Source organism: Astyanax mexicanus, chromosome 1 (assembly GCF_023375975.1).
Source record: "Astyanax mexicanus isolate ESR-SI-001 chromosome 1, AstMex3_surface, whole genome shotgun sequence".
Lineage (NCBI taxonomy): Eukaryota > Metazoa > Chordata > Actinopteri > Characiformes > Acestrorhamphidae > Astyanax > Astyanax mexicanus.
This window is the reverse complement of record NC_064408.1, coordinates 37,557,353-37,572,067: the sequence shown is the minus strand read 5'-3', so window position 1 is coordinate 37,572,067 and position 14,715 is coordinate 37,557,353. Positions and strand designations below refer to the sequence as shown.

At 36.4% G+C, this 14,715-nt stretch overlaps 1 protein-coding gene across 1 annotated transcript in view; it reads left to right on the top strand.

The window, feature by feature from the left end:
• Nucleotides 1-621: 621 nt before the first annotated feature.
• efnb1 (ephrin-B1) overlaps nt 622-14,715 on the top strand; it is a 57,818-nt gene continuing 43,724 nt past the window's right edge. The window contains exon 1 of the mRNA XM_007256412.3: nt 622-1,575. Coding sequence (XP_007256474.3) covers nt 1,454-1,575 — 122 coding nt within the window. The 5' untranslated portion in view covers nt 622-1,453. The remainder of the gene's footprint in view (nt 1,576-14,715) is intronic.

Here is a 14,715-nt window from a genome sequence, read left to right as displayed (position 1 = left end):
CACTGAAGACGAGGCTTAAATACGCCTAAAGTAAACCCAGGACTTCAGTGGTGAAGCTAACGCAATTTACTAACGTCTAAAAAACGTACTTTAAACGCGGTTAAACGGTTAAGTTTGCATAGTTTTCCACACAAACTATCGTCTAGAACGGTGTGTGTTTAAGTTTTGTAGTTAAAGAAAAAAAAATTACTTGTATTTATTTATTTCTGATAAATATTATAAACGTATTTATACGTTTAATTTATTTTTTATATTGCTGTATTAGTAACACATACTATACAAAATTATGAAAGTTAATTGAAAGTAGTATATGTTTCTCATAATAAATAAAAAAAGATAAAACAAGTAAAATACTTTTTTAAATAATACGTAGTAAATCAGTAATATCAATATTAAATCAGACAATATTTATAAAAAAACAACATTTTTTTATTTTTTATGTACGTTGGGGTCGGACAGAAGAGTTCTCTCACACAAGAGAGCAGAACTTCTGAGGGGCGGGGTTGAGGCCTCTGGGCAGTGACGTTTCACGCTTGCCGCGCTCGGATTGGTGAATGGTGACCGAAGGGGCAGGGCGCGGAGGCGTGGCCTTGCCGCTCGCGCTGAGAACGAGCTCAGAACGCCGCGTCTCCTAGTAGCGCCCAGCACACGGAGCGCGCGCAGAGCGACTGGAACTCTCTCCCTGTTGTTTCTGTCTGTGGGCGCGCGTGGAACGTTGGACTTTTTGAACATTTTGAAAAGTAAAGCGGACTTTTAACGGACTTTTTTTAACGGATTTTTTAAAAAACGTTTGTTTTGTTTGTTTGTTCGGCTTGGCTGCTACGTCACTGGTGGGATTCCTCTCCTCAAGGCACGCGCTTAAAAAACCTACAGCCTACAGCTCAGTTCTGAGGTTTCTGACGGATTTATATTGTTTGTTAGTTTCTACACGTTTTTAACGTGCTAATATTAGCGGCGTTTGCCTGTTATTTGTTTGTTTTTGGCGTCACTGATGGGACCCTGTCAGGTGCGCGCGGTTTGGTTTACGAAACTTACTGCGCTTGCTTAAAATTAAAAGTTGAAGTTTTCGCTGGGACAGCAGTTTCTCACGCTCTTTTTGTTTTGTGTTCTTGTTTAAACGCTGTGTGGTCTGTTTATCAGCGCAAGTGGTCGTTTCGCTGGGTTTTTTCGTGCTTCAGGCGGCCGTTAAAAGTCTCGTGAGCTGCGCAGAGTCTGCGGTGGACTCCGCGTCACCGGCCCCTGCGCACGTGGCGGCCGGGGTCCAGGTTGCATAGCAACGCGGCGGACCCCTTACCTGGACTCTGTGTTTATTTTTATCATTGTTTAATTTTGGATCGTTCTGCACGAGCTCCTCTGGAACATCGCTCGCTGGACTGCACGCGCACACGGACGCGCGCACACCCACATCCACAGGGCACGGAGGGGATGGTGCGGCGGTGTGTGTGAGGGGGAGATGGGAGCGGCGGGGCGGCGCGTGCTGCACTGCTGTTGCTGCGCGCTCGCACTCATCTGCAGCCTCGCGCTGCTGGAGGCCAAAATACTGGAGCCGGTGGAGTGGAGCACTCACAACAGCAGGTGAGAGAGAGAGAGAGAGAGAGAGATAGTGAGAGTGTGGATGTGTGGGTGTATAAGCATGAGGGAGTGAGAGAGTTGCCATGACATGGTCTTTAGAAACCCAGAGAGAGAGAGAAAGTGAGAAAAAGACAACAAGAGAAAAGACAAAGAGGGAGAAACAAAAGAGAAAAACATCAGAAGATCAGAAAAAGAAAGCAGTAGATCAAATGAAAATACAATAGAAAGAGACAGACAAGATAAAACAAGAGAATCAAGGAAAAATAGTAAGAAAAAAAGCAGAAAAAGCATAATATGTGAAAGAGATTAAATAAAGAAAAAGAACAGTAAGAAAAACTCAAAAGAAAAGAATAAGAAAGCAAAAAGAGAGAAATATAAAGTGTAAAAGAAGAGAAAAAAACAAGAAGAAGAGTACTAGAAGAGAAGAGTAAAAAACTCAGAGAAAAAGAAAGTAGAGAGAGATATAAAGAGTAAAAGATAAAGAGAAAAAACTATACAAAATGTGTAAAAGAGGAGAAAGAGCAGGAGAGGAGAATGAACAGTGGATTAAAGTAAAGAAAGCAAAAAGAGAGATAAAAAGTTAAAGAAGAGTGAGTTAGTGCAAATGAAGTAAATGAAAGTATAAACCGAGAGGAAGAAAAGCGAAAGAGTGTGAAAGACGAGAAATAAAACAGAAAACAGAGTAAACAAAGAACTGCAAGAAAAAAAAAATAAATGAGAGAAAAAAACACAATAAAGCAAAAAAAAAAAAAGCGAAGGGAGCGAAAAAGGTTGAAAGAAAAAAGAACAAGGCCGCTGTGGTCAGTTTTCCTCCTATGTATATGTGTCCACTGACTGGTGTGTATATATGTGTGTGTGTTGCTTCTCATAAATTTCAGTACTCAGGTGTGTTTCCAGGTGTATATAAGGCAGGTTAGGGAAACTCCTTAATCACAAATACACATGTTTACTCCGCTTTAAACACACACACACACACACACACACCTTTTGCTCTGTGATCAGCTCTGGCTCACCTGTACCTGCATACCTGTCTCAGGTACAGGATGGAAAGACCCCGTGTCTCACTGTGCTGAACAAGCGACTCCAAATACACCTCATAAGCAATCAGCACCTCAGCACTAAAATCATCTTAACTGATAGAGAGAGAGAGAAAGAGACAGGGAATGTTGAGTGTAATGCTCGCTTCACCATTTAACAATCGCTTTTAGGCCGAGGCGCTTTGGGGAATCCCAGCTTAAGATGTGTAGGAGAATGTAGAGTAGAGTCTGTGTTCAAATTCGTCACAGTCAGGAAAAAAACATGTATCTCATCCGTTTTCTTGTTTTTATTATATATATTTATACACATTGGACATCAGCGGCTATAATCAGACAGTGGAGGGACCTATATACATAATCTGCAGTTGAATCTCATTACATTCGCTTATATTGAAGGTTAAAATGGCGCTTGTGTAGTTTGTGTAGTTTATCTCCATTATCCTGGGTAACAACATAATATTGCTGTTTAATTTTTTATTTTATTGATTTATTTCTCATCGGTAGTTTGACTAAAAAACTAAAAAAAAAACTGGAGTGTAAACCTTCACTCAATGCCACATCACTGTCTGTACATAGAAGAGGAGATTTTACGATAATCTTGAGCTGTAATCTGAATTTGATGGAGACTTCTTATTTTGTTTAGATCTCAGCTTGCTGGGCCGACAAAACCCACCTCTTATTTCGACTTGCGAAGTGCAGTGTAAAACACGTTCTACAACAAAACCTGCAATCATTATTAAACATATAGTATTTGCTATTAACTATTTTGTTGTCAGTATCTAAAAATTATCTAATTAACATTTTTTTTAGTATATGCAACTAAGTATTTAGTATGTACTTAAAAATGTTCAGTATCTTATAAAATATTTATTATTATCTATTATGAGACTTCTTATTTTGTTTACCCGAGTTTCGCAATGTTTTGTTGGTGCACACTTTTTGCCTTCAAGCAAACAGAAAAAAGTACACAGAGCTTTAAATCATCAGCTATACATATAATTCCTGGTGTCATAAACCAAAGATTGTGCCCCTGCTTAAAAATACGACTCTTTTTCACTTTTTAGCGTAAAGCATATCTGGCAATTTACTTCTGTCATGTTTTGTAGGTGCGCTTTTTCACCAAAAAACAAATAAATACATTCAGAATAAGCATATACATCAGCTGTAATAGCAAATCTTTATGTAAACTTTTGTACCGAAGGTTATGCCCCATTTTCACTTAACGTCATAATGCAAATCTGGTAGTTGTCCAATTTTCACAACAAAGTTTTACACTGACTTCCATTTTGGAAAAATAAAGTTTTGTGTGACCACGACACACAAGTTAACATGTACACCCTTACAAAATAATCTTACATTTAGTTCAATTAGTAGCATCACTTTATTATATGACCACACTTAAGCAGACCTTCTAATGGTTAAAATGTGTCAATTAACCTCTCTTTTTTGTTACTGGTATAGCTTTGGTATATCTGTATTAATGGTAGTAAACTCTGCTAGTTTGCATTGAGTTGCATGTAGTTATGGAGAAGTGATAAAGTTTATGTAATTAACATTAATAAGCAGTAACAAGATAAAAAAAAATATATAGTGAGCTCAGATGTTCCTGGTTAACGATCTTACTGTGTGTCTCAATCAGTCACACTTTTCCTGTAAGCTTCAGCAGAGAAACATCTGTTCATAATGTATTACAATTCAACATCAACAGGATCTTTAATTATTAGACCCACAATTAGAGATACATTAACATATTAAGTTGTTACATTCACATTCTCAGCTCTAAGCAATAACATTGTTAATATTAAAGATTGTAGCTTTATAACTAATGGTGGTGTCTTTTTCAGTTTACAATAATCTGTTTTTAAAAGTAAGCGCCTCATTAAAAATGGACACCGACCATCTGGATCGCTAAAAAACAAAACATGGACAAATCTGAAAGGTCTGAATGCTGATGTGGTTAAATAGTAGTAAGCTATTAACAGATCTCTGCTGAGGCTGAGAGATTTAACGCTGACTGATGGAAAACACACAGTGAGATCAGGATCCACAAGAAACATACATGAACCTGGGCTCACTATGTGGCAAAATACACGTCACTGTGAGCTTAACCGTGTGTATTTATATGACATTACATGATTTTCGTTGATTAAATCAATATTTTTAATCCATTCTAAATAATATTCTAAGTCATTTTTATAACTTCTTCTCACCATTATTTTTTTTTTAATAAAAAAAATAATCTGCTAATACAATAAATACTTTCAGTATATTAAATTTTAAATTGTTTTAATTATTTAATTTAATGTCTAGCTGTAGTTATAGCTATCTCAGCTAGAGAATTATTGAATGTTATGTGTAGAAGTAGGATTATTTGTCTTGTTCGTGTCGTTTATTCAAGTGTATAGAGTACTGAACCCTATTTTGTGGTTAGTAAGACCAAAACCCGTTTGGAAACCCACACGTTAATTCCCTTTCCCAAAAAACGTAACACATACATCAGCAGTTACTGAACAGTAAGTCCCAAAATTTAAACTCAAATATAGGCCAGCGGTTAAAGAACCAGATACAAGGGGTTTTCCATCACAGGGAGGAACCAAACAGGCTGAAGACTCTTTAGGCATATGGGGGGTTGTTAGAGTTTTTATTTAGAACTATTGCTTTTGCCAAGAGTTTTAGAAAACCTTCACCAGCCCTTTTTTAAGCATACACAATTTTGGAGAAAACGTTACAAATTTATTCCTCATTTATTCACAGAATTCATGCTTAACTTTAAGTTTTACACATGTAAAAAGTATCCAAAAGTAATGGAACATTTCAAATATTCTGAATATTTTTACAATTTTGTAATAAATATACATCCTGTATAAATAGTGCAGAATATTAAGGTAAATTGGTTTGTTTCTTGTAAAAGCTTTGTTCACTTTTTTTTTTACAGTTAACATCAACAACACATGTACATTTGCTCATGACTGTAATTGAATATGTAATTATCTAATTGTACTTTAATAGTGTAGCTAAACGTAGGTAATAAGAGCTGAGCAGAGAACATTCCCAGGCTTTACATCCGTGTGCTGTTTTTCCGTATTGGTCTGAGTGTTTATCCCGGTCGGATTTCTGAGCGCTGGGGCTGCTGGAGTCCAACACATGCTTCTGATTTCTCCCAGAAAACTGGAAGGGAATATTTTAATTAAGGCGTCTACAGTCCTCAGCCTGTAAAACACACTCTCTCAAACATACACACACACACACTGGAATACGTAAGAGCAACTGAACAACACATACTTCAAATAAACCAACTTAAACAAACATTTTGATTGAAATTGTGAGGAAGCGTTTTAACAAATGCCTGGATGAAGAAATTTAAGAAAGATCTCAGCTTGCTGGGCCGACAAAACCCACCTCTTATTTCGACTTATTTCGAAGTGCAGTTTAAAACACTTTCTACAACAAAACCTGCAATCATTATTAAATATACAGTATTTACTATTAAATATTTCATTGTCATTATCCACTATGAATTATTAATTATAATCTTTGATGGATTTTTCAGTATCTGCAACTAAGTATTTAGTATGTACTTTTAAATGTTCAGTATATTATAAAATATTCATCATTATCTATTATAAATTAAACGACTATAAATTATTCAGTGTCTACTTTGAATTACTTGTCCACTTAAATACATTTTTAAGTATATTGAATATATGAGTACGTTCTGTACTTTTCAGTTCCCACCATTAAATAATATTTAAGAGTTTTCCTAAATTGTATTGTTAGGTCTAATTGTAACATGGTACAAGATCATCACGTTTAATGTATGTGTATATATATAACCTCTGCGTGTGAAAGATCGCTGCGGGGCAGAGTGGGACATATTTTGAAGAGTGTGTGTAGTGGAATGTGTGTGAACGAAGACTCTTGATGTAAATGGAGGCCTATCTGCTCCCTCAGATGGAGAACGCTTCAGTGTGTGTGTGCGAAGAGTACACACAGAGCAGGTGATAAAACAGCAGTGTGTGGTTTTACACCAGTTGGAGTGTGTTTTCTCAAGCCCCTTAATGTTTGTTTGCTTATCCTGCTGAACTGTCAGTGTGTGTGTGTGTGCGTGTGTGTGTGTTGAAAGGCCTCCACTTTAGAGCATCTGACTAATCAGTTAGCCTAAGAGTGTGTTGTGAGTGGGTGTGAAGGAGATTGTAAATGTGTATAAGTGTGTGTATCTGAGTTGGAATGTGTGTATTATCTCAGTGTAAGTGTGTACCTGTTCACTTTGGACACTTACACTGGTTAGGCTTTGCACTGCTACAAACACACTCTCTGAATCTGTATTAATGATAATGATTTTAAGAAGATTGCATATTTATCTGAGTGATAATATTGAGCTTGTTTTTTGATTTAGTAAACAGATGATCATATCTGAACTTTGTCTAATACACTAAAAACAATTTGGACTAAAGTCTTTTTCAGCCAGTCCACTTAAGTGCAACCAGAACCAGAAGAAGTGCAGATACTGTTTATTATTAAGTAAATTAAATGATGCATACACAGTGGCAAATTCAAAATGCTTTACATAAACAGGGATGAAATATGAATATATAAACCAAAGCTGACAAAGTTTTGCATTTGTGTATTATTTTCAGGAATGTAGTTTTATACAAAAACAAACAAACAAAAAATAAGCTTTCCATTATAGTGACTTCACAGGAAAAAAATCTAATATTTTTTTGCTGGAGCATTTTTGTCATTTTAAAATTTTAAATAATTTAGAAAATGTGAAAAATACAAAATTTGCTGACACCAAGTAATTAGTGTTTTATGTAGTACTGAAAAGGGTTCAATAAGTTTTTTTGTATTAAAAAGATTCTTATGCACTATTGAAAGTGTTCTATAAAGTGTACTAGAATGAAGTTCTATGTGGTATTTAAAGTAAATTAATTAAACATTTTTGTACTTCTGAGAACACTACAAACATGGTTCTACATAGTATTAAAAATTACTGTAATTTGTAATTTGGTACTATATTGAATCATCTCCAAAAAGTTGTATGCTAATGCAAAAAAAAATGTTTACCAGGCAAAGAACCATTTAAGCTTACATATTTTTTCCTTTTTAAAGAACTTATCAATTAAAAATATAAAAAATATCCATTAAAATTTATAAGATCTATATAAAGTCTATATAAATATCAGCTGATATTAAAGGTGTCAGTATCAGAACAGTAGAAGTGAAATTGTTTCACTGCTGTAAAACCAGTATCGGTCGAGCTGAGGCCAACATCAGTGTGTGTGTTTGATGAGTGTGTTGTTGATGAACTATCAGTTGGATTTTAAGCCTGTCCTCATTTCTAACACCGCTTGCAACATATGGAACACACACACACACATGCATATGCGTACAATGCTATAAGTCCACAGTAGGCATATGGGTCGCTATACTGAAAAGCTTCTTAACTGAAACTACTGTCTCTCTTTCTCTCTCTCCACCTCTCTCTTTTTCTTTGATTTTGACCTAAAAATGCACATATAATGTGTAAAATAACTAGCCTTATCTGTCTGTATGTGTGCATTCGCACGCACACACACACTCACTCACTAATGTATGTTTATAGAATACAGAATCACAAACACACACTTGCTCCAGGAAGAAAAGTATAACTTGATAAACTGTCATTTAGAGTAGAAAGAGAGCGAGGGCGGGAGATATGGTTAATATATGGTTAAAGAGGTGTTCCACCAAAGAAAATTCCAATACATGCAAATATACTGTTGTTGTATTCATTTATTTATTTGGTTGTTTACTTGTTTACGTATGTCATAAAGTTTCTTATTGGTAAAAAAAGATCACATAAGTAATTAAATAAAGTAAATAAACAGACGAGAGCAGTGTTTGACTGACACACTGAGAATACACACTGAGAAAGCATATGAAAACAGCTGTGTGTGTGTGAGAGAGAGAGATAGAGAGAGAAAGAGAAAGAGAAGGGGAATGAGTGAGAGAGAAGGCGTTATCGGTTTAGAGCAGAGATTAAAGATTATGAGAATAAAGCTGATCATTAATCCTGAGTTCACTCAGATTAACCCAGCACTTCGGCAAATCTGCGACGCAATTCAAATTACCATTTATTGAAGTTCCACTTTTATTTTCTCCCTCATGCTCTTTGTGTTCCTGCAAACACACTTAACCACTAATTCTAATTGTTATATATACTACTACACTTATACAAGTTTTTTTAACTAGTTTCTAAAAATGCTATTTTCTTCTTGGTGCTACATAGAGCTATTCCACATAAAACCACAGCTAGACAGAACCATATAAATGCCCATGTATAGTCATGGTTTTGTATAGAAGCACTGACTTCTGAACCGAAACTAAACCAACAAAAGATCTGTCACTCATTAGATCTAGTGTGCAATACACACTACACTGTGAGCCTGTGTGTGTTTGTGAGCGAGATTGAATAAACAGCTCCTAGATGTGTGTTACAGGTTGTGTCTATCTCTTGTGTCTCTAAAAAAACAAAGCTTTGCCTTATAGCACAGTTGTAAAGAAGAACACACAGTAATGAACCTTTTAAAAAGTTCTGTAGCTCTGTATATAACCCAGTTATTTACGGGTATACAAGATATATGTATATTATCTGCTTTTATACACTCATTGGGTACACTCACACTAGGCGATCAGTATCATGACAGTGCATGTTTCACCCCAAAGCCTGATTTGTTTGACTAGTGTGATTGCTCCATTCCATGCCCAAGCACGGTACAGTAAACCATGCCAGGGCCTGCTGGAAGACGTGGGCTCAGGCAGAGCTCAGTTGGACTCAGTTACGGTACACTTCTAGTGTGATGATGGCTAACCATGCCTGGGCATGGAACTCAAAGATGACACCAGTGATGCTGCTGTATTGAAGCTTTATGCTATGATAATTTTTCTAATTTTTAAAATATATTTTTTATTATTTCTTTAAATATGGTTCTATATGGTACAAAAACAGTGTCTGGAAAGAATAACTGTCCCTAGTTTATGAACTGTAAGCCTGGATAAGCTGAATTTGCCCTAAGATTTTTTAATATTGTTTACTGAAAGCTTAAGTTAATTAGACTAAAACCCTTTAGTTATTATGCCTATTTTTTGTTATATCAGTTGCTTTGAATAATAATTCTTTCAATGTTATGATCAGGTGAAACAAAGAGATTTGCATTTAGTCTTTACTTTGAGTTCATTTAAGCAAAATACACAATTAAAATACTCATAGAAAATTAGATGAAGAAAGAAAATGCTAAGGAGTGAACAGTATAGCAAACAGCCAACACAGATTTAGCAGTTTTGAAAATGATGCTTGTTCTTACAGCTTACAACAAAAAGACCAGGCAGTTAATAATTATATATGATCAACAAGGGCAAGCAATTCACACTGATGGTGAGTGTCAGAAAATGGGGGACACACCCAGTATGAAAATAGATTGTGCCAGAAGCCAATGGAAAAGAAGCTGCCAATGGCAACAGACTAAACTCAAAGATCTCTGTTTGTTTCAATTTAAACTAGTTGAGTAAAGTTTGGTATTATCTAATTTTACATAAACTTAGTTTGTACACACTTAATTTGTTTGAGTTTGAACGTATTGTGGGTTTATAGTGTGAAGTAAAGTGAATAAAGCACACAGTGAGCATTCCTGTGTTAAAGAAAGTCTAAGTGCCTTCAAGACTGCAATAATAAAGTATTTATGAAGGAACTGAAAGTAATAAAAGAAGACGATGTCATAATGGGCTGCCATCCAGTCAGCTACTTGTTGCCACGCAGGTTATGCAGTAACTACACACTGGTTGTTGCTGTTTACAGACTTTTCATGATGCACATAGGATGCTTTGTGTTCCAGACATACTGTTCGTACAGTCACATGTACAAACATTATTTATCACATTATTAACAGAGGAAAGTAGATTACATGCCAGAGACTACAGAAAAAGGGTTAAAACATGCTAAAGTGTGTCTCTGTGGAGGAAGAGACTTATTAACTAGACATGGATTTTGACCAGCCATACCCATCGTTCACTCAGAAAACAGTACCATGATGTCATTTATCAGAGTAATGATAGCATATCATCACACACCTATTGGTGTGTGTGTTTCTGTAAGGTACAGTGAATGACGTAATTCAGATAAGAGCTGCTATCTACACCATTACTTCACCCTGAAATTACACAGAGTTTATCAGATTACTGTACATGTGAGTATACACCCTGGGCAATATATCAGGACTGTCGTATCAAAGTCTCGTAACTCCTTTCTGTTTTTACATACTTTCAAACTTTTGCTGAACTCTGCACTGTGTGAACATTTCACAATAAATAAACTGAGGTACTGAAATAAGTAAATGCAGTAAAAAAATATATAGGGCTGCACCTTGAAAGTCAAAGAGTAGAGTCATTAATGGAAGATCCGTCAGTTGTCTGAGATCCTGTTTACACCTGGTTACTTTATGTATCTTGAATATATGGATTATATCTGGATAATTTGGCCAAAAATGCAAGTTTAAATGCACCCAACAATCATTTCACCACTTCAGGAGGAGATCTGAAACTCATTTGAGTCAGATGTTATAGCAGTGTAAACATATCCATGTGTCCAAGATGCATGCGACCACCAAAACTCCTCCCAGCACAACTGAAACACCAATAATATTTGCCAAGCAATGAGTTAATTTCAGAATATTTATTCCAACAGAGCAATCAGATTTCAGTCTGGCTATCTAATCTGTCTGACTACCAAGTGTAAATGCATATGAATAAAATCTTATTAGGATACGATCCAGATACTAGTCACATTAAGTGATTTTGCTCTAATAGCATGCATTACAGTAACAGAATAAAACAGATTGAAGCTTAAAACAATATGTAGGGATAACATTTACGTAAATCATTAAAAACATGGAATTATAAATTCATTTTATTATTCTAGCAGGGCTAGCTGGTGTGCTTACTGGCAGTTTACTAATAAAAGAAACTGAAACCTTGGATTAAGTGGTTGCTTGAAATCCACAATACATATGATACAATAAAATGTTGTCATATTTCCCCAGCTCTAAGTGTAGGCATGTCAGGTTTGGGAAGAAACTAAAGCATGGCAGCAGTTCAACATCTTAGCTAAACAACATTCCCCCTGCAATATAAGTTGCAGTCTAGAATTCAGGAGTCCATCAATAATTACAAGCTGCCTTGATAAGAGGCAGCAAAGCACCCTGTGATACTACACTGTGATACTACCGCCCCCAGGCTTGACAGTTGGTATGAGGTTTGTCTGTTGGAAAGCAGTGTTTGTTTTAGACAAACAGTATTCACTATTCGCTCAAACTCCCTGCTTACATTATCTATCATATACTGCTTCCTGGCTGAACCCTTTCCAATTTTACAATATCAGGACTTACAGTTGATTAGGGCAGCTCTAGTAGCAGCACAAATTAACTTAACTTGGTAAAGGTTGCATCCTTTGGCAGTGCCGCATGCAGTCTCTGATCTCTTTAGTAGAACCCACAGAAAATAATCTGGATCAAAATATGTATAATATTCATTTACATGTTGAGTCAGGTCCAACTGAATCATATTTTACCAGAACTGTATGCGGAGAACGTTCCAGTAATACCATAGAAGAACTAAGGAGCATTTGTTTCTACAGTCATGCTGAAATGACTGGAATGCGAGTGTGCTGTATCAGGGGTGTGGCTCTGCTAACGGCCTTTTAACAGCTCGTTAGAGACATCATGCACAACAATAAAGAACCTCTGACCCGCAGAGAGAAAATCGGGTCAGTGTGGGCAAACGGTCACAGATAAAACAGGTGTGTGTGTGTGTGTGTGTGTGTGTGTTCAATATGATGGAGGAGATAACGGCTGTTGGAGGTGTGTGTTGGAGAGAGATTAGGGTGTCCTGGGAAGGAATTATTGACCCGTAAACAAAACAGTGGAGTTGACTGGCTGTAGCGTACATGCGCACAAATCGATCAGTTAAAAAAAAAGTGTAACTTCTCATATGGCCTTGAATAGTACCTCTCTCTCTCTCTCTCTGTCTCTCTCTCTCTCTCTCTCTGTCTCTGTCTTGCACACACTCAAACACAGCACAGAGAGAATAAATGTGTGTGTGTCTGTATGTGTGTGTGTGTGTGTATGTGTGTGATCAATGCTCTTCTAATCGGCAGTGACAGCGAGGAGATTAACTCTGTCACAGTTTCAATAGGTAGAACAGCAAGACCTAAACACACACACACGCACACACACACACACTCAGTGCTATCCTGCTCTTAAAGGGAAATGTCACCGATTCTGCATTAGTGCTCTGTTTGCACTAATTTTGAAGAAAATATTAACATTTCAATTAAATCAAGCTCAATTTCAAGCTCAAATATACCAGTAAAACTCAATATGTCAATCAAAACACTTCTACCTACCATTCTCCCAAACTGGCTGTGAACCGTGTTCATTGTCTGTGATGGTCTTTATTGGGGTAAACTATAATTATGTAACATTGGTAGATTAGTTTGAGCTCTAAGCTCTAAGAAAGCGTACCTTTTTCATATCTCAAATAATCGTTGGAATGTTTAAAAGGTTCATTGTTTGGTTAAATGGATCTTTAAATACATGGAATCCCTCTTTAGATGTTTCTTTGAAGATTGTTCTATAGAGCACCAAAAAGGTTTTACCATTGTTAAAAGTCAAAGAACCCTTTTTCCTAAGATTATCCACATTACTCCGCCTCACCAGCTTTCAAGAGTTTGTTTCTTTAGCTTTTGGTGTTAGAATTTTAGGTCATTTCATTAAATGTTTTTATGATTTAAGTAGCTACCGCCTGTAGACACTGATCATAAAGTAGTTAGTAATGTTAACCCAACATTACAACTGAGTGTTTAACATTATTTAGAGCATCGCCAACTAGCTTTCAAACACAAAACATAGATATTAGTCTTGTGAGGCACCATATTATCATATTATCCGTTTCTATGGTTAATGCAGTGAATTTAAAACATCCACCCAGGCATCCACATGTTTGCTCTTACCGTTTTTTTTTAGAGGAAACTTAGGTTAGCCTAGAGTTAGCCTAAAATTCAGTGCTGCTGAACATTGCAAAATTTATTTTTAAATTTGTCCTGCAGCTGGACCAACATAGTACAAAAAATGTGTGTGTGTGTTTCGCCAATTGCCTTTTGCTCAGGCATACGTGGTCATCAGATTCAGCTGAAGAAAACAGGGCAAGTCATATTCAAACCATGTGCTTTTGCTCTCCGTCTTTACCTCTTTACGTCTTGTTCCTTCTCCTTTTCTCTCTTTCTTTAGTCTCTTGTTCTCTCCCCTGTCCTCTCCCTCTCTTTTCTCTCTTGTTCTCTTTCCACTCTCCCCTCTCTTTTTCATGCTCACTCTTCACTACCCCTTTCACTCCCTCTTTCTCTCTCGTGTATAAATAGAAGGTCAGTAGTGGTGAGTCAGTAGTGCTTGCCTTTTTTTTTTTTGCATTTTCAGTGTTATGATGTATTTACTGCTCTGATATACGTGTGTGTGTTGTTAGTGTGTCTACATTGTCAGTGTGAACATACAAACAAACTATTGTGTGACTCCCGCCATGCATGGCCATTCCTACAGTCAGCCACTCAACACGTCATTCTCAAGCATAGCCAAACACACACACACACATACACACACACATACTGATTTGCTTGTTTTAGAGACTACTTTGTGTTTGAACAAGTGCATTTTGCTGCCTGTGTGTGCCTGTTAGATTTTTTGTCAACGATGGAATAATGGGTTTAGACCTGTGTGTGTGTCTGTGAGACAGATGCTCGTTTTAAATGTACATATTTTTTATTATTTATTTATATCCATTATTTTAGATCTCTGTTTTATGCGTATGTATAAACTGGCAATCACCTTACAACCACTATCCAACTGTGGAGTAACAGTTTTTGACATAATATTAACTCCATTGCAACCCTCCTGAAAACTACACCATAGCAAGTATCTATTCCCTGCTAACCACTTGGGAATTGCTTCAGCTGTGCAGTTCCTTTGCATTTTCTCCAAAAAATAGACCTTTTTTCTATTTTATTATATCATTATTTTACATC